General features: G+C 44.2%; 2 protein-coding genes across 21 annotated transcripts in view; both read left to right on the plus strand.

The window, feature by feature from the left end:
- LOC125762571 (protein groucho-like) overlaps positions 1-24572 on the plus strand; it is a 198126-nt gene that overhangs the window by 140954 nt on the left and 32600 nt on the right. For all 20 annotated transcript variants that reach the window (XM_049424820.1, XM_049424815.1, XM_049424821.1 and 17 more), the window contains one exon: positions 16248-16292. In XM_049424820.1, the coding sequence (XP_049280777.1) occupies positions 16248-16292 (45 nt within the window). The remainder of the gene's footprint in view (positions 1-16247; positions 16293-24572) is intronic.
- Positions 8-9884, plus strand: LOC125762588 (uncharacterized). The gene has a single exon (XM_049424863.1). It carries the CDS (start codon positions 8856-8858, stop codon positions 9795-9797), a length of 942 nt encoding a protein of 313 aa, XP_049280820.1. The 5' UTR covers positions 8-8855; the 3' UTR covers positions 9798-9884.

Consider the following 24572-nt stretch of genomic DNA (forward strand, 5'->3'; position numbering starts at 1 on the left):
GTAAGTGGTAATAGTTCTATCAATTTTATTTCCCAAATTAAACAACAATGCACCATAAAAAGAAGAGATTTCCCACCACCTAACGTCGTCTGCTCACAGCATTGTAGATGCTTTTCTTTACCAAACTAAATTATGATTGTCGTACTTTTACTTCGCTCTGTTATCGATCGGACTATCTTTTTATTTGTTACGAAATAAACCTCACACTACTCGGTTCGGTTCGTTGATTGGTTTTTTTCGAGACCGACAGTCATCAATGCATTGGCATTCGGGGTCGGTTGGAGGAGTTGAACGAAAATCACTCCATTATCTGCCGTTGTCGCGTCACCGTTGTCGGTTTGGAGCGGGATTGTAATGTCCACATTCAGCGATCGTTCAAGTAAATTGCTTTATTTTATTAGCGTGTGCTTCGTGTGCCGTAGATGGTTAGTCTATTCCAACTTCCCACCATCACGAAGGCAATGGCAGTGAGTAATAGACAACGTTACGGTACGATGGAGACGCCTGGTAGCCGAAGAGGAAAGCCCCAAATAACTTATGCTCATTCCAACATAGCGTGAAGGCGGATAATCCAATAAAATGGGCAACGCTTTCGGTGTGAAATGATGGGAAATAAGAAGAGTTTTTGAATGATATCTTCTTTCGGGTAGGAAATGTACATATGCCCTCCTTGTGGAGGTGAAACTCAAATATAGTTTTAATCATATTAATATTAACTAAATATGATACAATCTTAATATTAAAACTTGTATCTCTTAGCATTTTATAATACTTGAATATCAGCTCAGTTTTGCTATAACATTACGAACAGATTTGAGCATTTCGTTACAAAAGAAATTCTTTGTAATGAATACCCTCACTGATACTACATATGTGTCTTTGTTTAACGCATTTCCATCATATTCTCTCGAACGCGTCGATGGAAAGGAAATAGTAGCAGTAGGGCTTACTAATCCAACAAACCTACCCAGCTTAGAGTCGCATCTTGCGACTAGTCAATTGTCTTTTCTCGATCTGCGGTCATTCATTTGGAAAAGCTCCTACGCAGCCAGCCTTATCTGTACGGAGCAAAGCTCCTCAGACGCTGCATCGCTGCAATGACAAGCAATGGTTTCACAACAGCAGGATCTTGGCAACGGATACACAGCCAGGCGAAGCAAAACAAAAGCAGTGCAGATGTCAGGATAGGATCGATAATACCATTCCATTTGTAGGCACCATAGCCGTACTACTGCTGCTCTAGCCGTAATTGGTATTCCTGTCTCCGACGAGCAATTTCGTTTTATTATTTTATATTTATTATCAATTAAGAAGCACATCTATAACGGTGGCTTTCCCATATCCTTTTGCTGTAGAAGCGACAAAACGTGGTGTGTTTTTCGGGCAGTATAGGTTAGTGTTAGTAGATTATACGGCTGAGCGAGAGAGAGCGAGAGAGAGAGAGAGAGAGAGGGTAGCTGGCACCGGCACGAACCAGCCACAAACATACCGCAACAGCAAACACTCATACGTGCCAGCTTGCACCGATATGTGTATGCAACCAGAAAGGATTAGCAGTATAAGCCTTCAAGAGCTTAAATCGGTATTCGGTTTTATGGTTTCCAGCGAAAGTTTTTCCTCTCCTTCACTCGTTGTGCAATTTGCGTTATTACAGTTTAATCAGTTAAATTAGTTATGAAGATACAACGTGTTTTTGTGTTGAAATTATACACATAGTTAGATGTTTTTTTGTGTTTTATTTGTGCATTTAATTATTATATTTGTAATTGTTGGGTACTACTGTAATACTTTTATACAAATGTATCGCTCGCTAAATATTTAACTTATTTTTTTATATTGATAATTTTTACTCCAGCATGCAGGCAAGAAATCATGGAAAAAAGCCATTTTGTTAGCTATGTTTGAAAATGAATAACTTTTCCGAACAAGATAAGATATGGTAGAAACAAGCTGACACTTTACTTTTCAGTAAGAGTGATATGTTACTGAACGTATAACTGGTTTGGATCCTTCTCCATTTTTTCACGCTTGACCAAACCATAACGTTAGTGCTAAAAAGTGGTTGTTTCTATCGAAAAGAAGCAAGCAAAGAAAGGAAAATGCTTTCCGACGGAACATTTTCCCAATGTGCTAAAGTAACTGCTGCTGATGGTGCCAAAAAATCTTTCCTTTTCATTTTCACTCGAATGCGCATTTGCTTTCCATTTGCTGTCGATCACATTAGAAAGAAAATCTTGCCCCGTGTAAGCATTGAAGTGAGAAAATTTGCTCACAATGTAATAAATTACGATAACAATACAATTTAATACATCATATATACGTGAGCAACGAAGGGGAACCGTCTAGCAAGGCGGTGGCATACAGCTGGTCAACTCGGGGCAAAGCTAAGCCGCGGCAGCAATGGCAAGCAAATAGTGTAAAGTACGGCATAAGCGGTAGTGGACGGACCGGATACCACAAAGCGAAAATGGCAACCCGGTACCGAAAACGATCCTCATATCACCGTCATTCGCGTCGCCGAGATCGAGAACTTTCTACATAATCATAATCATAAATTTGTTGCACTTAATACAGCACCACCACCACCACCACCAGCACCGTGCTCGGTGGCCCATAAGTGTTCGAGTGTACGTTACGCGGCGAACCACCCCGGGACCAAACGTATGTTGTGAGCTTCGAGTGCAAAAGTTCAGTCGTAAGCGGTTTGCTGCATATCATCGTACCTTCTCCTCCCCAGTGGGCCGCGCATACACTTTATGGTCATGTTCTGGTGAGTGTTCGCGTGCAAAGTTTAGCCCGGGGGTCGGGACCATTGGGATCGTGGAGCAGTTTCAATCGGGGTTCGGTTTTTGGGTGGGTTTTCGCTTGGTTGGCCAAGAGTAAATTGATGGTTTTCGGTGGAATGGACCTTCGAGGGTACGGAGAGCAGTACGAACGATGTATGTACGGAGTGGTTTTGCTCTGTGGTCGAAATTATGAAACTTATGAACGCAAGAGATAGATTTATGTCGCCTATCGTGTGATTAGACATCGGAACGATCCATATTCTGCGCGCAAAACTGTAAACGATACATCAATGTTACTCTGTTAGAGCTGGTTAGGTTGAATATGTATAACTTAGTTAGTGAAATTAATTTTATATTTCGTACTGTTTGCTTAACGCCAAATATGTAATTTAATTTTATTTTATTTTAATAACTACATAAATTTAAAGATCAATATTTAATAGGTCAATAGTTAATTTATGTTTTTGTTTTCCAAAAAAAGTTCCTAAATTATGTTCCAGTAATATTTAACAAATATTCTCATTGGATTAGTGTTAACAAAGAAATAAAAAACTCTCTTAATATTTTTTTTAATAAATAGGAAAATTAAATTATTACCGCAACGCAACAAAGAAAACGAAATACGTAAAACTGTTGAAATTCACTTACCAAAAAAAATATAACTACAAGAACCAATGGCGTCCTTTCGTGTGTTTTTACTGTAACCATGGTGCCTTGCTTTTCTGCCACCGCTAAAACGGTTCTGGACCGTTACGTTTCGTAAGGCTATCACTTCCGCCATGAATTCCAACCGCTCCGGGTGGCAGTTTCCGTCGTTCCGGCTTCACTGCTGGCTCTCGAAAGCCACTCCGACAACAGTACATAACTTTGCACAAAAACCTTTCTTCCAATGTAGCCTCCATCGGTTGGCGGAAAAACCATGAAAGCAACACCCTGCAAGAGCATCGCCCGCTTTGGGGGAGGGGGGAGGTATCCTCAACCGGCACTTTGGTTCTCTTGGATCCGGAAAACATTTTGTTGCACATTGCGCTTTGTCAGATGCAGCGAATGATCGGGACTCTGGGTGGTTGTACATCCAACCCCACGGAACACCATTTTTTAGCAACCCCGTATGTGTGTTTGTGTGCAGAAGATGAAAGAGACAGTGAGAGTGAAAGAGAGGAAGAGAGAGAGAGAGAGGGCATGTGGTTTGTTCATGTGTATATGATGCGCACTTCATATGCTTTGCTTACTACACTCGTTGGAATGAATATGTCCATGGTGGCTATGAGAAGCCATCAACTCTCACCGGTTGGCTTTTTTTTTTGGTGCCATCGTAACTTCCCATGATCAGTAATGATATTGTTGATGACGATGATGATGATGGCTAGGGTATAGATACTTCACATGGTTTGCTGATGGCGTCATGGTGTGTTCCCGGTGTGTGCCTGTTTCCAACTACCGGCGACAGAACATACCCGACAGGCATCGAGGATCATGCTAACGATGAGTGCACTGAACAAGGATGCGTTCAGCCCAAAAGGATTGCATCATTGCAGCAGCACACGAAATGTACCACGAGTTTACTGGAGCGGGTAAAGGAAGCAGAAGAGATTGCAAACATTTTCCAAAGATTTTTCTTTATTTTCGATTGCGCTCTCTACAATCGAGAAAGAAAAAAATCCAGGGCAAATCTCTTTCCCCTCGCTATGCCGTTTCCCCATTTTCCCTGTGGTGCTCTTTCTGGCAGCCGCAACATTTTCACACATCGTAACTTTAAGCATTTTGAGCTGCTCGCACACAACTACCAGCGTCTCTGTGCCATGTTGGAAATAATCTCCGTGTCGATGGTCGACGGGATGGAGAGCAACGAAACGCTTGCTTATACAACACACTCGTGCACTGGCAACGATGATCGTATGTTGCATTTTATTCGATACATCAGCTCACAGAGCGGCACCTAATCGAACGATACACTCGTACCGGATGTTCCCTTCCATTAGTTCCGGACCAAAGGACCGCGAGTGTCAGTGTGGAGGTACGGGAGTATGAAAGTATATTCCTCCTTTCCTAGGCTGCATCTCCCTTCGGTGTTTGGTTTGGCAAGAAGTAACGAGAGTGGTGGCTGTTGAGTAGAGAAAATGGAGAAGGAACAAAAAAATGGAAAAGTAAAATTGAACTCCACCCCACACATGGTACTCCCCGTACTCGTGGGGAATTTCTCGATCTGGCCATAGTTGTTGCAACTCATGCCCCTGCTGCATGTGCAAGTGCAGTGTAGCATTATACATATGCAGTTGCTGCTGGCCCGTAGCCACAACAGGCAACCACATGGAGTAACCACTGCGGCTCCCTGTCTAGCTGCCAACAGTTACTTCCTCACATCTTTTTCATCGTACTTAACACCGCTTAGCCTGTTTCGAATTCTCGTTCTTCCTGTAGTTTTACGTTTTTTTTTTGGTTGTTGTTGCCTTTTTAGACGGTTGTTGCTATCCTTTCCTTTACACGCCGCAGCCTCCATGTTCCGAGGAACGTGTTCCGGTATATTAATGCATTTTAGGATGCAAGCCGCTCGTGCCAAGCTGTTCGTGCGGTAATACAGTGGAGAGAGCGGAAGCGAGAGCATTCCGAGGGCAGACAGGCAGACATACAGACAGACAGAAGCAGACATTCTAGTAGCAGTGGAACACGGTTTTGGAACCTGCCGGCATAAAACCACATCCGATGTATCTAAGTGCACCCGGTGCACCAGGCAGCCATTCGGAATTGTTCCGGCTTTAGGTGGATGAGAGGCACAGGTGGAGTGGAGTTCTCAGTACTCACCCGCCCCAAACCCCGTACGAGAAGGAGGAGTACGTTTTGTTTCGGGACATGGAGAGTACGAAATGTTTCAGCATATTTTCTTCCGGATCTCTAGGCGAAGGGCGTCGTTGTGGTGCTTGTTGAGCTCCTTTCTCTCCTTAGCCGGAGTTCTCACTTTAGGTGAATCTTTCGGAAGAAATTAGTTTCCTCGAGGCATGGTTCAGGTTTTGGAGGATGATGTGCAAGTTCTAGTGTTAGATTGGACCTCTAGACCATCTGCGGCTAACCGAGGTTATGCCGGAACGATCAAGGAAGGTCAACTAGAGTAGGTCGACAGTGAGAGGGTGGTCTTTGGTACCTTTGATAGCAGCATCGGTCAGAAGCCACTTCATTGCAGGAAAGCGGCTTACTCTGTGATAAGTGGGTTAGGGCATCATCGTGCCACTTCTGTAAAGCATCTCCAATGTTTTCGCCACATTATGCAGCGTGTGCTATCTATTGGCTTCTAATCAGTAGCGTAGAATAGACTGAAAGTGGTTTGAGCAAGGGGGTGGTCGTCGGTGTAAATTTACTGAGCACATGCTTGCTTTATTCTGTTGTTGTTTAGAAAGCTTAGACATGCGGTACGTACTGCTTTACCGGGCACAAAGAAAGACTCTAAGCGAGGTGCGCGCGGGTTAGAACCGCAAAATATGCTACCTAATTGTTCGCATGTAAAGTTCGCAGGTGAAGTGATAACAAGTGTGTAAGAAACGGGTACGGGGTTTTTGGGAATTGGTACGTAATGAATTTTTCACCGCAGTTAGAGCTTAAAATCGATGTTTACCATTAATAATACATTCTGACCACTTATCTTGGGTAGCTCGGCAATGTATATCATAAATCATGACAGAAAAGAAAAACACTCGAATGTATGTGAATGGCAGCAGCAGGAAAGCTGTGCAAATAGTGCTCAACTACCTTTATCCTTGTTTTTTGTCTTCATTTGATCGTGTGGCTGGTGGCTGGATGTAAAGCAGAAATTTTCCCATCATTCCGAATCGTTTTGCAAAAGAGATGGAAAAATGAAACGAGCTACATATGTGATGGGGTTTTATTGTTTGTGGCCGGCAGTAAAAGATGCTGCAGCTAGTGCATGATGATGTATGCAAATGGAGATAAGTTGTAGATTCATACAAAATTCATATGTTACTTCTCTGTCTCTCTTTCACGGTTGGTCTATTTCTCGAAGGCATTTCTTGAAGTAAGCAGAAAATGTGTTTGTTTCTCCATTGAAGTGCTGGAAAATTGTGCATATTTGCTTGAGATGCGTGTTATATCAGACTTTAATTCAATGTTTATGGTTAAAACAAAACGAAACCAAGGTTTTAAACATTATGTTTTACCTTTATAGCAGTAATGTTCCACAAACATATCATTTGTTGGAAATTGAAAATTCCTTCTTGGATCAATTTCCTTTGCTTATATTATAGCTCACGCGTTTCACATTTTTCGCAAAGTTCAGTAATTTATTTCCACTTTAACTCATGACGATAATAATTCATAATAACTTCATTATGGCTGGTGGGAAATTCTTTAAGCGTTTCGTTTTCTTTTTTTTATGCGCAATTTCACCCCCCGCCCATCGGTGTCATGGCGCTCTGGTTTTCGTGCTCCATTCGTTGTGCCGATGTTAGGCGGAAAAAAAATAGGTTCGCCAGAAACCAGCGCCAACTGGGGCATCGAACAGAAAAGAAACATAAAACTTTAGCAGCGGAAAATGGCCACCGTCGGTCACCGATGTCTTCGTGCTCATTCAACTCGCTAGGGTTTCCCTTCGATGGGTAGTGCAATAATTTTATTCTTTATGCAAATTTAACTATAACACCACCCCGCTCGGGACTGTGTTTTCGTTCATCGCGTCATCTTCAAACTTCAGCTGCAACTCTAGCACCATGGCCTGTACCCACACCAACTTCCGTCGAAAAATAAGGTGCTAGATGAATCGGGTACGGCTCTTTAATATTCTATTCCGGTCCATACTTGAACCCCGGAAGTGGTTGTAAGTGGTGAAAATGAAGGGTGAACATTTTTTGACCCTTCCGTTCAGTCTAACGCGCCGCATGAATGATGAAGAATGTCGGTACGAAAATAAGCGTCGAAAAGATACATTTTATGAACCGTGCCAAACGTAGAAGCCATGGTATGGCTGGTATTATTTGACGAGTTTTTCATTAATGCATTTATAACCAAATGCTAACATCGTTCAAGTCATTGGTAAAATCAATTCTAACAAATAATCAACACGAACAGTATTTTATGGAAACAGTTTTTTTTAATGTAATTTTAAATTTGATATTTTCATATGAATTAGGAAGGACCAGTTATTAATTATGTTGTCTTGAGCTACTAAATATGTTAAAAAGAACCGAGCATAAAAATGAATTACGGGTGTCATGCACCAAGCGGACGATAATGGAGGCGCCCAGCTTCCCATGTATTCAAACACCCTTTCGAGTTCGCTCTTTCGTCGGTTGAGTTTTTGACGTGATGTTGCTTTTCATAACATGTTTTTATTTACTGGCTCCAATACAACTGGTACTTTGCTTTCCTTTTCTTTTGAGGTTGTACCTATTGTGGTAATTATATGTTGCATGTTCATAATTAATATGAGCAAAAGTGAGAGCGTGATAGTGGAACAGGCGCGGAGCGGTGTGTGTGTTTCCATCACGCATACGGTGGAAATTGACGTGTCGTTAGTATAACAAGCTTGTTTTTTTTTCATTCAGTTAAACCAGCGGTTATACACTGGCATGGTGCGAATAATGCCATAAAATCCTCATACATTCTTCGTACGTGTTGGTGAAAAATTAACAACAGCTATAAAGATGCTAATATTATCGCTCGACCGTCTGTTCCCTTGGGCGCTTTCGTCGTACCCGTGATAATGTTTCCGAAAGTGCTATTTTTCTTCACCAAATCAAGCAAACAGTAACTGTTTTCCCTCTACATTTCATGTTTAGGATCTCAGGCCTTTTAAAACCTATTATATGGCATCAGTTTGTCAGTACTCTTCTTCTGTTGAACTTAGTATGAAATAATTTCCACAACAGAAATTCTGTTTCTACCATGCATGTCAGTGTGTTCCAAGAAGGAAAATTAAATAATTAAAGCTAGAATATTAGATCGATCGGACCATCTACAAACGAAGCTATTAAATATTTTTCCTTGCATAACATATATCTTTAATTACAGAACCTCCGTTAAAAATAAATTAGCAACTAATTTCCGTAATTGGTCGAAATAATCATGAAGTGCAATTTGAAATTCCGTTTGACAGCTTCCAACTTTATTCCACTCTGGAAACCATTGTTACGAGCTTTAATTGCGTTTGTACTATCTAGGCCAGACAAGTTAGTGTTCGATCAACATCGTTGCGAGCAGCATCAGATTTCGCAAAGAATGGAAACCTCAATCGGAAAGCATCACTCGCTGGAACGCTTTCGTGCCACGGTTGCCTGGCAAAACAGGGTGCTAGCTCTCTTCGGGTGTTACGTGTACGTCGCCGAACATCGAGTCACGTCCCGCATCATCGTTATCTGCTTCATTTCCATCTCCTTCATCGTCTTGTCGGTGTACAGTGCCGTACAGTCCTGGGGTGATATGGGTCAGGTCGTCCTGAGCATGGTGGCCGTTTTCTACGCCATCGTCGGCGTAGCACGGCTAGCGGTAGCCATCAGCGATCCAGCCGGTTGCTACCGTTCCATCAAGCTAGCGGAGGAAATGTACCAACATGCGAACGGGTCCGATCCGGCCGAATGTAGCGTTCTTGCGCGATACACCGACCTGTTTTGCAAAAGTGTCCAGCTGTACACATTCTGCTTCATCCTGAGCGTAGTGCTAGTAACAGTGATGCCTTTTGCGTTCTATCTGTTTCGTGGCGAACGATTTTTGCCCCTTGGAATTGTGTTCCCGTTTACCGAGGGGGAAAATGTGATCGGTTTCTGGTGCACCCTTGGCGTACAGCTGATTTATATTTTCTCCGGCCCTTTGGCGTTGGTACCTTCGCAGAACATTTACTTTGCATTCATTTTCAACATCTGCCTACAGTACGAGCTGTTGATTGAGAGGCTGAAACAGTTGGATGTGACGATACGTAAGTCCGGCGGGTTTAGGGAAAATTCACACTCTTTACCCATACGCGATCAGTTGGTGAAGATCATACAACTCCAACAACGATCCACCAAGTAAGCAAATCTTATGCAAATGGTTTGAGGCCGGGTAAGCTTTTATATCACATGTTTTACAGCTACATAACACACATCGAGCACTTCTATCAGATGCAATCGTTTGTTGAATTCCTCTGCAACTCGCTACAAGCAGCATTAACCTTGAACGAACTACATCGCGTATGTTGTCTTCCTCTGGTAGGTGTATTTCTCAGCTCCTCAACCTTCAAATGTTTTATATTGCAGAGCTTTTGGTTGCCGGGTTTATTTATTCTACCGATAGCCGTGGTGCAGATGCTAATGTTGTGCAGTTTGGGAACGCTAATCGAATTGAAAAGCGATCAGTTTACGGATGAGCTGTACGACATTGCCTGGTCCGAGATGGAACTTCCCCAACAGGCCATGTTTAAGTACGTACTGCAAAGTGCCCAGCAGCCCATGCGTTTGACCTGTGGACGGTTTGCTGTAATTAATATGAACCTATTTCTGACGGTATGTGGCTGACGAGGTTAATTGCGTAGTAGTGAGTTTAAATTTTATTTTCAGATTCACAAAAAAATATATTCTTTCTTCATGATGCTTCAGAATATGTAATATTCCTGCAACTGGAAGAAACGGTAATCAAAAGTTTCCTAGTGGAAATTATAAACTCTCAATAGTCATCTCTTCAAGAACTCTCGTTTGAAAGGGTCTGAAAATTAGAAAATAAAATCATGAAAAATAAATTAATGTGCGTAATGCGTCCTTCCATACAGATTATATTTGTTTCACATGTGATGCGAAGAAAAAAGTTCAACAAACTTTTTAGTCATTTCGAACAGAATGGAATTTCTATCCTGCCCTTAGCATCTGGCTGTTAATCCTTCATTTGATAGAGCAACTTTTTGTGTTACTTCATTTTTTTCCGAATCACACAATCTCTCTCAGATTCGATTGCATTTCAGTGCGACCACATAGCACGATGGTGCTGTACACACCAGCACAAGCATGTACGCCCGGTCCCCGCGTTATGTTAACGGTTGATACATAAACTAACACGACACACCACGGGGCCCTCCCGAATGTTGGGAGGCGCGTGCAGACGAAATCGCAACCCGCGCATTCCAGTGCGTAATATACCGACCACGGCTTCACGGGTTCCAATGTTCCATGATATGCATCTTGGTTGTGGGTTTCGGGGTTTCCATTCGTTTTCGCTGCAACCCCGGGGCTGATGCTGTACGTACGAAAGGCTCTTCCAGCGGTTCCAACGGTTTCCCGGCTGGTATTAAGCATCCTCGATGCCACGGTTCGATCCGTGCCGTTATTGGTGCAATTTCATCAGTGTGCTTCAACCGTGTGCCGCACACACACACAGTCGGGGAAACTGTTTCTCGAGCCTTGTGTTACGTTCGCGATATTCCGTGAAACGACGCAAAGGACACTACCGCAAGCCTCGGAACCATGGCTTCAGTTCGATTCCTCCTACTCCTCTGGCGCTTTCCTTGCTGCTTTAGTGCACATGATGAAGAGACAGCCCATCGTACCATCGCATAGTTTGAGTCGGAGGTTAGAGGTTAGAGAAGTATAAAATACGAACTCCAACCATCGCAAAGGGAAGCGGATATGGTGCGGTTGAACAAGGGAACCATTCGGTCGTATCCATCCGTTTGCATCTTCTGCCTTTATGCTGTGACGATAGCACCATCACGATGGGCTCGAAACGCAACTGTAACCCGCCACAATCCCGTGCTTTCGCTTCCGACCTTCCCCAAGTATCCTGTTTGCCAGCTGGAGCATCAACAACAGCAAAAAAAAAAGGGAAACACCTACCATGGATTAGGGAACTCCCGGAGAAACGGATGGACTTGAAGCTTTTGCGAAATGGCAAATGTTTGTGTCCTCTCGTTTGCTCCGGCATGTGTGTGCAACACATACGGGTCTGGAGGGAGGCTTTTGTGTGTAGATTGAAATGGTAAATGAAATGAAAATTTCGTACACTTCATGGTGGTGATGCTCTCGGTGTGGGAGAAATGCGAGAAGGGAGGAAAAAAGCTTTTTTTTTATCTGTTTCCGCGATGCCAAACCAAAAAACCCAAACCATCGTCCATATCGTTTGTGAAAATATGAGTTTTCTAGAAAGCGCAGCAAACACGGCGAGCACTTCCGCTTTTGCACCATGTCACAGAGACCGGAAGGTTTGGTCTGTTTGTTGATGTTGCTACTCTGCTGATGTGTTTCGAGCACGGTTAGTGGTGGCCGTTGTGTCCTGTGATTTTTTTTGTTGTCTACCCCCTCTTCGGCGAACATCCGTTCAGAGCTGATGCGTCCGTGTGGCGAGGGGGAAGCGCACAAAAGGGCAGAAGGAAAGGAAGGCCTAAAGCGTGAAACGATATGCTGTCGATGCATCGGAATTTTCTCCCCCCTTGTACGCGTTTTTGCACAAACCTCGAGAGGATGTGTCCCCGGTTCGGTATATCGGAGGGGTGTTTCCCGTTTCGTGAAGTTTCATTCTGCGTTGGGACATGTAGGAATCGATCGCTTTCAGGAATTCTGGTAGGATGAAAAGAAGCTTTCCCCCTATGTGTGTGTGTGGGTAACACATAACACATACACGTTGCTCGGCCCAGTGCGTGTAGCCGCATTACGATTGGGCTCGTTAGAACGAGCTGAAATTTCTCCATCGCCCATAGGTCGGGGGAACCCTGGGAAAACATTTCCCGCAAACCTCCCAACCAAATCGCAAATGCTACACGGCTGGCAGAGCCGAAAAAGCGAGCGCCTTTCCTTTTTGACGTTGTGTGTACGAAGATAGGCGCTACACGCCATCGAAGCAGTTTCGTACACGCACTTTTTACTCGGTGAAGTTGGGCAAAGTCGTTCTGGGGGAGAGTAAAAGGTCGGGTCACCAGATTACGGATAGTACAAATTCCATAACGTAGGCGAAGGGATCCGTTTTGCAAACGGATTGGAAGTAAGGTTTTTGCTTGTTGGAATGAGGCCGGGTTGGGTCCACAAAACCATCCCATCCACACTCGCACAATCCATTTACGGCGTACGGGTTCGTGCGCGGAACAACAACACGCTTGAACTGAAGGGTGATGTGGGCGAGAAAGGGTAAGGACACTATAACAGGGTAAGGATCATGCGTTAGTTTGCAGATGCTGCGGGTTAGTCGAGAGTATGGCAGCACAAGGCTGGTGTTGCAATAGGAAGATTTTTGTTTTGCTGTGAGTGTCCGGACCGGTGGTTCGCTCTTCGCTGTATGTGGTTTTCCTTTTATGCCGGCTGCTGCATGCGGAGGAACTGAAATTCTCGCATCAGGGCGTATGCGTACCCGGTGTTGCGTATTTATACAGTATTAATTATAAATTTATCGGTGCAATCCGATCTTTTGCTCGACCCTTCTTTTTGCCCTGCTTCAAATGAAGTCACGTGGGTGCAAAGGGTAAAGACTGGGCAAAGATTTTTAGTATGGAGTATATACATTTATCATAGTGCTGTTTGGTGTATTTCTTTAATGGCTCAAAGGTAACAGTAAATCAAGGATTTTAACATTATAAGTTTTTGGTCATTTCTAGCAATGGAATGAGTTTTGAAAAAGATTTTTTTTGGTTTATTTAAAAAAATTATTTTTTTTTAAATTGTAGCTCTGATTACTAATATAATCGAAAACGTTGAAAAAAAATGCATCATTCATGTCCGCAGGTATATAAACAATACAACAGCTTCTCTTTCCATTTTCAAATCTTCAATAAATAGGTGATTAGTAGCGAAACCATTTTAATCAGCGCAGCCCTTCTTCATATACCATGTTTGGATAGTGAGATTTAATTTAAAACAAATCTACACGACGAATGGCACATCCAAACCGTACAAATACAGCCGGATTCCAAACTCTGTACAATCACTACAATCCGGCTTGTGAATGCGAGGCACGCGTTTGATTGCAGAGTGCGCGAACTCATCCTTTCGATGCGTGTACCGATGCGCGAACTCGCTGCGTTGAAAATTGCATTCACCCGGCACGGATGACAGAAAATCGTATACCTGTACAGTGCTGCAATATGTGTGCTAGAGTTATTTATGAAGCTCCCTTGAAAGATATTGCTGACACTGGCAAGGGTTGGTAATGCAGATATTGGTCCAGATTCCCGCTGCGACAGCTGCGTAAACAGTGCGTTTGTTGTTGTTTTTTTTGCCGAATTATAAGCAAAGTGCAAGAAGCTTTCCACGTTGATCTGTTAGTATGGGAGAAATATTACTCGTTAACATTTCCGAAACATACAAGCAGCGCTGGAGCTCGTCAAACTAGGCAATGGAAATACAAACGAAACCATGTGGAAAAGGGCGGTTTGTTGGCGAAGAGTGTGTGTGTGTGAGACAGAGAGAGAAGGAGAGAAAGGGGGAAAAAGTACAAGGCACCGCGCAATCAAATCCAATCAAATTCGCATTCAGAGCGGTAGGAATAATTTTGAATATTATTTATTCGAGGCCCTCCGCACATTTTCTGACGGCATATCATCCGGGAAAGCGCTTCCCGGATGCCCGATCTTGGAGCAGCAGCCCCAACCGTGGTATCGTTGATCGATTGGTTAGTAGAATGAACGCGTGCCTGGGCCACATTGTGCGAAAGAGACTGGCAAGGTAAGCGGGAATATATGTTGGGAAAATTGTAAATTTCAAACCCGTTTTTCGTGTTTTGCGCCGGCAAACCGTTGTCGGTGGCCATCGGTCGGTGTGGGCATGTACTCAAATATTGGTACGTCTATCCGTCACGATCTTCGATGCGTTTTCCACCTTCCGGGCCAGTGCCCGGCCCAGAAGTTTGTGCATAAAATTCATCCTTATTTGATTGGCTCGACACACTGTGCGGTGACCTCTGTTGTCGAATTTATCGGCATCTTTTCCGATCCGAATGGCAGCGGATAGGGAAACGATGAAGCGAGAGATATGGCGGTCCCATGTTTGCGGGAGCAGGGAATGGAAGGGGGAGTAGTAGCAGCTCAGCATTTCCCATCCGTTTTGACGGAACCTCAAAAATATCTCCCCAACTGTACAATTTCCGAATGCACAATTTCGGGGAACGATGCAGAATATGTACATTCATCTTTCATGTTTCGATCGGTACCTTGCCTCCACTAATATGTGCACCTTTTTCCAGGGTGTCCTTATGAATGCTGAATAAATGCAGTTGCTGCAAATATTCAAACATGTATCATGTATGTGTGTGTGTGTGCGTGTGCTAGCGCAGATACTTCAGGGAGAATTGTTCGTACCAATCGGATGTGGAAATCGAAGCGAAGTGATTGTGAAATTATTATCATCATTCGCACAAATCGCAGAGCAGCAACTCCGAAGGTACGGCTGCCTCGCATCGTATCTCTGAATCTGAGCTACACACAGCCATACCTACTGGACGGGGCCGATGAGACGCCTATATCAGCTTTCAATTCCACTTCGATTTGCACTGGTGTTTATCCTCCATTTGCATTCCCATTTGGTTGACCGTCGCATTCACTCCCGCATTCGATGCGAGCTTCCGTATCTCTGTGTACAGGGCGGGCGGCAAACGTGGATGGTTATAAATAAAATATTTGGAAAATTAAATGCAATTTTCTCCGACTGTCCGCTTGGGAAATGGAGTACGGTTTGGCTGGACCAACCGGACGTCCGAAAGTGCGCGCGTGTGTGGGTGTGTGTGTGTGTGGGCAGGGCCAATCCATCCATCGTCCTTTCGGTCATGCCAAGTAGTGATCCGAACAGCAGAACACTATACCATCAACACGATGCAGATGTTGCCAGTGTGGCAAGCATACAAAACGCAATCTTTCCCCTGCTCCAGTTCTCCATCCGCGAAGTGGCCAGTACGACGGAATGCCAGGACTGCTGTTAGTGTGCTGACTTTCTGCCCTCGGGCACAGTGCATATGGACGGTTCCAGTCCGGGCCTTGATACGATTCAGCAAAAGGTGCAATTAGACACTCGGTTTCCATCCCCCCGGTCAAGCTCTTCTTTTCTCTCCCCCCGTCCGCCTTAGTCATGTGGTGCGGTCGTTCTCATGTTGTTCCGATAAAAATAACAGTCATTATCAGCTTTTATGTGAAATGCTCCATCGTGTGGATGTTTGCGCTCCGTGTGGTGAATGTGGCGAATTGTAGAGGTATTTAATTGCACCACCGCACGTCACGACAGCCACAAATGATCGTCGTTGTATTATGCATGGTTCGACACAGGCCCCGTCCGAAAGCGTATTCTTCCAAAGTCATTGAACATGGTTGTTAGATTAAATCAATACAATACTATTTCAGGTAGAGGTTTGGTTACAATTGCAAAAGATATGTGAGAGTAATGACAATTTTAAATACTGTGATAGGTTTTTGTACTGAAGGTAATATTGAAGGTATATTTGACGTTTTAGAAACATTGATTAGTTTTATTCATTTAATAATTTTGACATAAAAATAATTACTACTTTTTCTTCTCTTTACAGTACTACGAAATGTCCTATGGATTGAATGTAGAAATGCACAAACAGGTAAGTGTTACAACAACCTTAACCATTTTTATCTATGTACAATCTGACTTCTTGGTTGGTGATAAAATTTGGTTACGGCTTCATTAGAAAGACTCACTCCTTCCTTTCTGAACGTAAAGTTTCGTCGAGTTTATCGTGAAATAGTAACAATCTAACTCGAAGTGCCTCACTGTGCTTTTACACTCCGCCAAGAAGAGCGGAACGATAAGCTTACAAGCCAAAGACACCATCGCCCCCTTGGCGTGATGAATAGACGATGAGGTGAGCTTGACTTGAAAGTTATTAAATTAAAATAACAGTAATAACAGCTTCCGAGCGTGTCGAAAGTGACGCCATGGAAAGGGGCGGAAAAAGCGTCAAGAGAGTCTCATAAAGCCATACAACCAGCCATATAACACCCTCAGATCAGTGGCACTGGCAACCATTTGCTGTGCAAACCTCGCCCAACATGTGTCTAATGCAAATTGGCTTTCGTCCTGTCGCGCTCTTTTCGCTGTCTTTGCTTTAACCAGTATTGTCTTGGGCCTTGTGTAGTATGGCTACGAGCAATTCACTTGGTCTTATGGTTGGCGCCTACATTTTGGTTCCGTAGCTTCTTGTAAGCTGGCAAGTAATTGGTGAAGAGGGATGACGACAAGAGGAAACGGTTTTAATGAGAGCACATGGAGGAACGTCACCACAAAATTATCACACCAAGGGCAATCATTGATGACATTTATGATCTTTTGGGTGTGGTAAAAAAAAGGAAAAAACAGAGAAGAGAATAAAAAGCTTTTCTGCCGCTTAAGCTCGTTTACTTCTCCCTTTTTTTTGGGAAGCTTTGGAAGGAACACTGTGGCAACGTGGCGTTGAATAAATTGAAACATGAGTGATTTTCTCCTTCTATAAAGCGTTTTGGTATGACAGATTCAGTTGTCTAAAGCCTAACCTAATGTATATTTTAATGATTGTCTGGGATCATCACAAAGCATGATTCTGACTTTTTATTTAATTCTTCCATAAATACACATTTACGCTCAACTCCTGCTCCATCTATAATTATTACCCAAATGTTTTAAGTGTCAATCGGATCCAATTTTTAAACACAAACTTCAAAAACAAATAACTCACTCTAAAGAAACGTTGGTTCGAATAGAGCAAACCAAAGATATTCGTAACGCGTGACGTGAAGAGTTTTCCGACACAACACCCATTCCACAGGGAAAAGATGATTCCGTTGACAGTAGTGTGGTTAATGCACGGATGGCAAGGCACAGCACAATCTTGTGCGAGTGTGCTCTTGAGGAAAAACATAAATCCTCCTTCCCTCCCAAAAATACTGTGCATGATGTCGTACGACGTTTCGTTGCGACCCGCTACAAACTCGATTATAATTCTCTTAGCATTCTCGTTTTCACCCGTAACACGCACCATCGCTGTCCGTTTGTGTTGTTCCCTTTGTTCCTGTGTTTGTGCGAGTCTGTGGGTGATGACGGAGCAGGAGAAAGCATTTACTTCTGAAGCACCACCGAAACCGAAGCGTGAGTCCATGTCCCGCCGCAACTCATCGCACCATCGCTTCGTCTGAAGTTTTGGTATATTCGTTTCGTGATTGTGAAACTCCCCAAGCGAACCAGTGGGGAAATTCATTCTCTCTACCGTTCGTACCCTCTGCTAGCCGCCCCCTGTCGTTCGTCAACGATTTAGCACGGAAGCGGAAGTGCTTGATTTCATTGCCTTACTTTCTTCTTCGAAAGATCCGTTTGGCTCCTTCTCAATCACTCCCGAGTTTCCCTCCCCCGGCTCAGTTCACGGTTGGGAAAGATGTTTATGTTGCCATTCTCCACCCAATGGCTCACACCACGACTCACGGGTCCCTTGGTCCGCTTGGTGAGAGCGTCGAAGTGCACAAAGTAGAAAATGTTTGCTGAAGCGAGATCGTACCATCCTTGCAGTGCAGGAGAAAGTGCGAAGACCGTTCCCGACCCAAAACTTCAGGAAAGACATCCCATTCTTCAAGCATCCCTGCTGCGCGCGTTCCGTGGCGTGTGAAGCGTGCTCGAGCGAAGTTGTAAACTGGAATAATAATCAACTCAAGGAAGTCGTCAACCGCTCAACGAACCGTTGCCCGACCCGGAATGTTTTCTCCACTCCCGGCATTTTCGGTGAGCATTCGGTACGGCCAAACTTAAGACACTTTACCCCCGGGGGGGTAGGGGGTGGATGTTACGGGAAGAGTGCATACCGTGTGATACCCGAAGCAAAGAGAGAATCCCTTGGGCGTGTGGTGTGCGGCACGTTGCAAATGGAATGAATATTGTGTGACGAAGAGCATGGAGTTCCACACTGTTGTACTGCCCATTGTTGAGGACGGGTAGCAGGAAAGGAAGCAGGATGGCAGACGAACGGGCGAACATTATACGGCAAATATTCCGACGCCAGTTCGGACAAAGTTTTATGCCTTTCGCAGGCGACGAGCCGCAAAAATGTGTGTGAGTTGTGGAAAGAGTGTTTCACTTGCAAATTTCTTTCATGCTATTCTATTTTTCGTTCGCTTTTCCTACACTCTCGGCCCTTCCCCCATCGAAAAAAGGATGTTAAGGACGTGCGGTTTCCGAATGGTGAAGGAAACCGGATTTACAGGCGGACCCCATCGCTCACACTACACACGGCGATGTTGCCGGGCGAAACACAAAGTTATGAAAGCCGCGTGGCGTTTGGTTGGTAATGGCGGCGGTGCCAGTTTGTTGTAGACAGCAATAATAATCATATTATACACGGAATCAGATTAGACGGTTCGAGCGACGGTTTGGGCTGGGTGTGCGAGCGGTACATAACGGCAAGCACAAACCGAAACCACCCTTGGGATCGTGTTCCCCATCCCCCACACACCCCCTTTCACACCCCCTTTCACACCCGCAACTTTACTGCAATAAGGGTAGTGTCTCTCGTGGGGGATGCGACACGCGCGGACGGAAGGAATCATTGCCGAAACAAGACTAAATGGTAATTCGATTAGTTTGTTCATTTACTAGTTAGCCCGTGTCAAATGTGTTCGTTGCGGTGGAACAGTTTCCAACGGCGGAACCACCGCTCCGCTTCTTTCCACTTTCCGACCGGCCATCTTTTCATCCCTACGCAAATGTCACTTTGCTGCCGGATGGAGTTACGAGCACTGGTAGTTTCCGTCGTTTTGCAATCAATTGCCACAACCGTCGGCGGGGAGGAAAATATAGTTTTGCACTGGACGAAACGATGGTTAAAATGAAACAGATTCTATTGGTTCAATTAGCACTGTCCGGAATGATTAAAATTTTACTTTTCCCTCTTAACCACTCATTTAAATCACGGTTTAAATAGGGCTGGTAAAGCTAGCGGTTTTTAATAGAGAAGAAGGCATGTTATAAAACGATTTGCGTGCAAATTTATTAACAGAACAAAGCAAGAAAAAACATTCGGAGAATGAAAAGATTTCTAAAAATTCAATTTTAACACGATGAATCAATTAAACTCAATGACGAATCGTTTTGTCAACTGTTTTCTGCAGAGAAAAGAAAAAAAGAAACGGGTGTGCTGTCTCATCGTTAGTAAAGCATAAGTGAAAGAAAAACCAGTGAAAAATGTTCACGTACCACCGGGCTAATGGAAATATCAAGCGGAGAAAGAGTTCCGCACAGCACCGGATGGATGGTGAAAGAAGAAAAACTTATTATGCGCAAGAAAATTATTCCCCACATCGCTCTCACAACCCATTAAGAATTCGGTACCAAGCAAAGCAGTAAAGTCTTTAACTGGCAGTGAGTAAAACAAAAAGAAAGGCGAATAAAAAAAAACACACACACACACAAATCGTCTCCGTTGACGCGCTCATCTCGTTTTTCCACTTCGTGTTCGCCCGGTTTCCTGCAGCTGGCAGCATAATTAAAAGGTATAATCACTAGGAAATTATTCAAATAAATCTGATTACCAAAACCTCCGTCCTCCGGGGACATCGCGGAGGATCTAGCGCGCACGATGGGTGAAAACTTTTCCGCTCGATGGAAACCATCACCGCCGCCACCACCAGGAACATTGGTGGTGGCTTCCAATTTTCCCTTGTTTGCTCATGAGACAAAGCAACAAAAAAAAAAACAGGAGAGAAGAGAAAACACACAGCCCAAGAAAACTTCGAAAGGAAACTGCTATTCCACTCACATTCTCATTTGCCAGTGGTGTCATTTTTCCAGCGGCAGAGACTTTTCCGCCCGCACCGGGTGGCATTTTCGCAGATGAAAGAAGTCACAAGTCGCGTGAAAATGATAAAAGCGAGCGGTGGAAAAGTTATGGACCCCGGGGCACCTTTTTGCGCCACAGCCCCTCACGTTATTCGCCAATTCCTCAAGCTCCCCTCAAATTCTTTGGCAGTGGCGTGTGTTTTTGGAGAAGTAAAAGTTAGCAGAAATAAAAAAAACAGGGAACAAGAGAAAGAGAGATAGGATGACAATATTATAATAGAATACCACCATCGTCGTCACACAACACCAAATGTTTCCCCCCCGCCCGCGGCCACAGTGTCGGGATGAAGGATGATTTTCGAGCAACACAACACAAAAAAGAAGAAAAAATGAAACGAAAGCCTTAAAGCCCTTCCGTTTCGTCCCTTCCCCCGTACCCTCTGAAACCTGCCCTGCTTCCGGATGCAATCCTTCGCAGCAATCCGATCCTTTTACCAGTGTTAAAAGTGGAAAGTGCTCTCGAGGGATGAAGAATTTGCTTCACAAGAAACGAAGCGAATCGTTTCGAGTTAGCTCCGGTGGATGGATGGTGTAGGTGGCGACAAAACACGAAGCTGCGAAATTGTTGAATAAATGACACAAGAAGGCTGCTCATAGGTTGATGGTGGCCTGTGCCCGTGCTGAACCAGGAAAGATTGCTGTAGAGACAACCCCAAACGACAGGAAACCCGATGAACGTGCTCATGGTGGTGGTGGTTGATGAGAGTGGGTGCGGGCGGGCAGTTGTTTGTGGAAAACCATCACAAAAGGAAAATTTTTCATCTTACCATACCGTCCTCCGGCCGACCTCCTCCGGGGTTGGTGAAATGATGCCAAAGCGTACGGTTTTCATGTTTCACTTTTCTTTATACAGCATCGGGAAGAGGATGCTTTTGAATCTGCTGATGCTTCGAAGCATCCGCCTCACCGACATCTTTCCCCCGTGGAGAGTGTTTTCCGGAGCTTTCTTACACCAATTACCCGCGCCGGTTCAGCATTTCTTTCTCGTCTGCCCTTTGCCGACACCCAACTGGCTGGGGAATGGTTTCGGGCGCTGTCACATTCATCATATCGCGTGGTGTGTCTTTTACGGATTTTTGCCTCCGTCGTGTGGTGTTCATGTTGGGAAGAAGAAGGCAGGGGAAAATAAACTCTTGAAACGATGCTCAGTTCCGTTTCGTACACGTGCGGTATCCTGCAGGATGCGGGAGCAGCAACTCTTAAGCCGCAATGTCTCGTACCGTTTTTACATCACCATACCCCAGTAGCTGAAGGGGCAGTACAACAAAAATCAAGCGAAAGCGAATCATCCGGACCGTTTCAAATAAGAAAGTAGCACACTTACAACACACCACCAGTGGGCGCGCACACACACACACATGTGCATGTGTTAGTGCATTTAAGGTATGGATGATCTCTTTCTTTTGGGGCCGCTGTTTCCCGCAACGCTGTTCAGCGCGAGAAGAATGTGAGAAAATTTAACAAACATCAGAAGACATCATCAGAGAAGTCGATGTGGATGTGTTTTTTTTTTATTTTCTTTTTTCTCATATTACGATTTCCAAGCGGTCGTTTTTCCAACGCACTCGTTTGCAGGAGATGATGAAGAAAATCGTCCGTCGCTGTGTGGTTGTATATTTATCCTGTTGTATATGACTGCGAATAGCTATGGTTTGATTTAGCTACTACACGCTTAGACGTTTATCTGTGCTTTATGATGAAGCATGTTCCGTCGGAACGTGCTTTTAGCAGTATAATTGATGATCGTTTGTGAATTTCCAACAATGTATTGTGGTTAGAGGTACAGGTTGCATCAAACAAGATTTAAATATATAATGCGAGGTAAAATACACTTTCAAATTAGGAAAAAAGTTGATTTTCTTTATTTGAGCTATGTTTGACGGTATCTACCTGGATATAAAGTTATTTCTTGCTGCACCATTTCATTTTTAATTTTCGTCCAACGTCCAACACGTCACTATGATGGTTGCATCACATGCGACGTAATGTTGTCGCTCGTTAGATAAATTAATCTCCATCAACCGTTGGGTTCGTGCTACCTGCTCATCGGTCATATTCGAATGTACCTCGAATGGCTCATATACTTCCAAACAAAATCCGTCCGTTTAAGGTGACGAATATCATATTTGACAAGAATGAACAACAAGCAAGCGGCGAGGGCTGGTTGGTTTTTGCTCCAATTTTCTTGTTATAATCATGATGGTTGCTTTGAGCATGGTGCGACCGGGCGAATTGGTAAATAAATTTATCATCAGGTATAGCGCTTTCTTTGGCTTTTCTTTTCTTAGTGTAAGCGGGGGAAGGGAAAATAGAACACATTTTACGGAACATCTGCTCCGAAGCAGCTCGTTGTTTTCTCTCCCGTTAGTGGTTAGTTCACGGCAAACGAACAAAAGATGCTTTGTGGGATTAGTTGTTGTGGCTTTTCTACATTGTTTTTACATCGAAATCCTGCTTAACATGATATCTCACCTTTTTCCTGTTCCTTCCCCATTGCATTCGTTTTTCTTTCCACTTTCATCGTTGAAAAGTTGATGAAAAACTGGAAGAACGTTCATTACCTTGTGTTTAATATTTGCAAACAAAAACAAAAATAATGTATATAACGAAGCTAGGTGCAAAATTGGGCAACATGGCAATAAAAAATGTAAAAGACGAGAAGCGAGGAGAACACACAGAGCGGTAAATAAAATTACGGGGAACAAAAAGTTAGAAACCTAGGGCACACGGCCACCATCGTCCGTCAACTCTCGCACAAATCTTCTACCTGGTTTATTCCGCGCAAGGTGAGATAATAAATCCCGGGATGAATAAAAGAAAACAAACGAACCAGAGCACAACTCTGGCTGCTGGTGGTTACACTACCGTTGGGGATCCTTTGTTTTTTTTCCTTCTCATCCCCAACCTCTCGCCTTTCTTTCCCCTACCGGTATGCCTCTATGTCAGCAATGTGGAATGTCCTTTTTTGTGCATCTTTGCTGATCTCCATCACTATGGTTTGCTGCTCTTCTGCTTTCCCGTTCGGTCGTTCAGGTTCAGGTCACTCTTAACGCGGAGGGAAAGAAAATAAAAAGCAAAACATGAAATACCGCCGGAAAAACAACCGTGCGAAGCCACCGCCATCACACGGCAAGTGGCGAAAGGACAAACAAGAGCAAAAAAAAAAACGAAAAACGACTCACCGCGTTCATGATGTTCGCGTTCGCGGATATGGTTGGCCAGCAGCTTATCGTTAGGCTACTGAGAGCGGTGGGTTTTTCCGCCTTTCGCTTCCTTCGTATTTCCGCTCCGGCTCCACATTTTATGTCCCTTTCACGCGGTAAACCATCGAAACGTTATCCTCCATGTTTGCATGTGCATGAAGTAACTTAGTGAACGGGAAGAAAAAAAAATATATATTGTACAAGTGAACGCGAGGGGAGACGTACGGAAAGAGTGAGAAACCGGGCAAGCAAATGCCCGTCCCTTCATTTTCCCACCAAACCCGTAACAAAAAAGTACGGAAAAACGATTGAGGGAAAACTCACTCAACGAACCACCTTGTTTTCATTTCACTTCCCCAACTGTGTGTAACCGTCCACCGTTTTTCCACGGATTTCCACGGCTCGTTCGTTCGTCTGTTTGTTGCTGTTTTCCGGCGAGTCTTTTTTTTTGCTTGTTTGCTCATATTTGATTTTCTTCCTTCTGTCGACCCCTCTCCCAAGGGGGGGGGGGCGGAGTGAGGGTGTGGTTGCTGTAACGACCGGATTCGGTCGGCCGGAACGGAAAAGAATGAGAGATGGTACGGGTGCGGGGCGGTACGGACGAAGCAAGATAGGAGGGTGGCTTTTCGTAATGAATTCTATCCTCCTCCTCGTCGTTCTTTCTGCTCCTCCCCCAACCGGTCACAATCTCACCGTCTCGTGATCCAATTGCCAACGTGATGGTATTCACGTAGCTGTCCTTTATCCTTCTCTTCGTTCTACGTTTTCCGATCCTGCCGTAGCAGCAGTACTCGCTATTCATCTACTGATCCCTTCACGATTTT

Source organism: Anopheles funestus, chromosome 2RL, assembly GCF_943734845.2.
Source record: "Anopheles funestus chromosome 2RL, idAnoFuneDA-416_04, whole genome shotgun sequence".
NCBI lineage: Eukaryota > Metazoa > Arthropoda > Insecta > Diptera > Culicidae > Anopheles > Anopheles funestus.